Below are 2,522 nucleotides of genomic sequence, written 5' to 3'. Positions count from 1 at the left end.
AGCTAAGTCTAGTACCTGTCTCCAGTGGTAGATTCAATAACAATGGAAATGCAGACTAATTGTGGGAATAAACTAGGCCTGTGAAGTTCTGCACATACCCTATTCCTGAGCAGTATAATTCAAGAGACTATTAATACTGATCTTCTGATAAAACTGGGGCTCGTACACAGAATTGCAGCCTAGTGCTTAGCTCCAGAAAAAAGCGAATCCATTACAGGATCAACTGGGTCATCGTCCTAAATCTCCCAAAGAAATTTAGTTCCAGAGCCGTAAACAAAAGTGTCTTGGCCTTGTGGAAACCCTCTACAAGACATTTTTGGTTGGTTTTTTTTTTCAAGACAATATTGTAAGGGACAGATACAATTTTAGCCTGCCTTGGAAAAGCACAAAATACTTTTTTTTTAATTTGTTATTTTTTAAAATATAAACAGAAATACTTCTGGATACAACTGGAGAGACCTCAGAGATTGGCTGGACTACCCACCCTTCTGATGGGGTAAGCATTTCCCTTGTCCTCTTCTTGATCGTATCTCTGCTAGGAAAGCATACATGCACCTGATGAAACTGGAACCAATGAGACCTCTTTTATGGATTTTGTACATATTAAAATTTAATAGTTCCCAGTAAGATCTTCTCCATAACACAGTGGAATTGTCTACTCCTGTACTTCTAAAGGATGAGCACTTATGTACTCCTAATTCCTCAAAAGCAGATTCCCAGGGGACACTGCTAAGCAGCTCCCTGAATACGTTAAAATTTGCTCTACTGAAATACAGGTTAGAAACTCTGCTGTCCTTTTTTCCTCATTACAGTGAAAACTTTAACTCAACCATTTAATGAACACTGTGGTCAAGACAGCCGCCTACTATCACATGTCCCACGAGTCCTTCGCCATTCACAAATAGCAAGTTCAGGAGGGCATCTTTCTTATTTGGCCACCACGTATTTGTGACGAGAGGTTTTCTTCCTCAGACTTCAGGATTTTCCCAGACTTGCTTGTCACAGCAGTATGGTATTCTAGTTCATATCTGGGAAGTTGAAATCTCCCATAAGGACAAGGCTACCAATTCAGAGGTTTCCCCTAATTGCCTATAGAATAATTAATCAGTGCTAATATTCTCACTGGATGATTGTAGTAGACACCCACTACAACATTTCCTTTGTTTTCTGTCCCCCTAATCCTCATCCAGAGACTCTCAACCTCTCAACCCTCTGCAAGCGTTGTACAATGTAAGGGTTGTACGATCAGATGTCTCACTTACATACAGCGTAACTCCTCTGCCTCCCCTGACCTAGCTGTCCCTCCTGTACAACCTGTTAGCCTGCCATCCCTGCACTCCAGCTGTGGGACTCATTCCACCAAGTCTCACTAATACCAATGATATCATAGTTCTGGGAACTGAACAATACTTCAAGTCCATTCTGTTTGCTTCTCATACTATATACATCAGTGTACAAGCATTTCAGATGTGTTCCCTTGAGCACTCCATGCTCCCAGGAGCAGAATAAATGTTCCCAATAGTATTGCCACCTTCAGGTGATGCCAAGGCAACCCTTGATTTACTTTAAAGGCTGGTATCCCCTTCCTGCATTGATTAACAGATTAAAGCTGTTAGCTTATGCCTCAAAGCAATCAGTCCCTCCAGCGTACAAGCAAAGACACATTTACCCAGCCAGGAAAGGTGTATCCTGTCAGGCCCCAGTACACTTTGTACCTCAGAGACTTTTCCATGGTTATGAAAAACGTGGCCAGCAGATTGAGAGATGATTCTCCCCCTCTAGTATGCTCCAGTCAGACCTCACCTGGAGTACTGTGTCCATCTCTGGAGCCCCCAACACAAGGGAGACATGGACCTGTTGCCATGGGTCCAGAGGAGGACCACAAAGATAATCAGAGGGTTGGAGCACCTCTCTTATGAAGACAGTCTGAGAGAGTTGGGGTTGTTCAGCCTGGAGAAGAGAAGGCTCTGGGGAGACCTTGTTACAGCCTTTCAGTACTTAAAGTGGACCTGTAAGAAAGATGGAAGCAATCTTTTTAGCAAGGCCTGTTGCTCAGCACAAGGGGTAATGATTTTAAACTAAAAAAAGGTAGATTTAGACTGGATATAAGGGAAAAAATTTTGTACAGTGAGGGTGGTGAAACACTGTAACAGGTTCCTCAGAGAAGTAGTGGAGGCTCCAACCCTGGAGACATTGAAGGTCAGGCTTGATGGGTCTCTGAGCAACCTGATCTGATTAAAACCTGAACATGGGACTACATAGCCTCTAAAGATCTCTTCCAACCCAACATGTTTTATGATTCCATGAAACTAAAAGTTTTGGTGGGGGCATCAGTCCTGAAGCTAGGTATTGATATCTCGAGATCATCTGTTTTTTCTTAAGTCTTTCCCCGTTACTGAGAGGATTGAGGAAAACACTACCTGTGCTCCTGAATTCTTTAGCATTCTTCTCAGGACCCTGGAATCTCTTCTAATTGACCTTATACTTTTTGTTGCAACATCATTCATACCCATATGAAAGAG

General features: G+C 42.5%; 1 protein-coding gene across 1 annotated transcript in view; it reads left to right on the top strand.

The window, feature by feature from the left end:
• Positions 1-431: 431 nt before the first annotated feature.
• The window catches only part of LOC104272153 (ephrin type-B receptor 5-like), a gene marked incomplete at both ends in the record, with an annotated part of 3,722 nt that continues 1,631 nt past the window's right edge, over positions 432-2,522 (top strand). The window contains one exon of the mRNA XM_009867067.1: positions 432-496. Within this exon, the coding sequence (XP_009865369.1) occupies positions 432-496 (65 nt within the window). The remainder of the gene's footprint in view (positions 497-2,522) is intronic.

The sequence above is a fragment of the Apaloderma vittatum genome, unplaced genomic scaffold (genome assembly GCF_000703405.1).
Source record: "Apaloderma vittatum isolate BGI_N311 unplaced genomic scaffold, ASM70340v1 scaffold10683, whole genome shotgun sequence".
In the NCBI taxonomy this organism is placed as follows: domain Eukaryota; kingdom Metazoa; phylum Chordata; class Aves; order Trogoniformes; family Trogonidae; genus Apaloderma; species Apaloderma vittatum.
The sequence above is the reverse complement of the archived record's forward strand: the minus strand, read 5'-3'. Positions and strand labels throughout refer to the sequence as shown.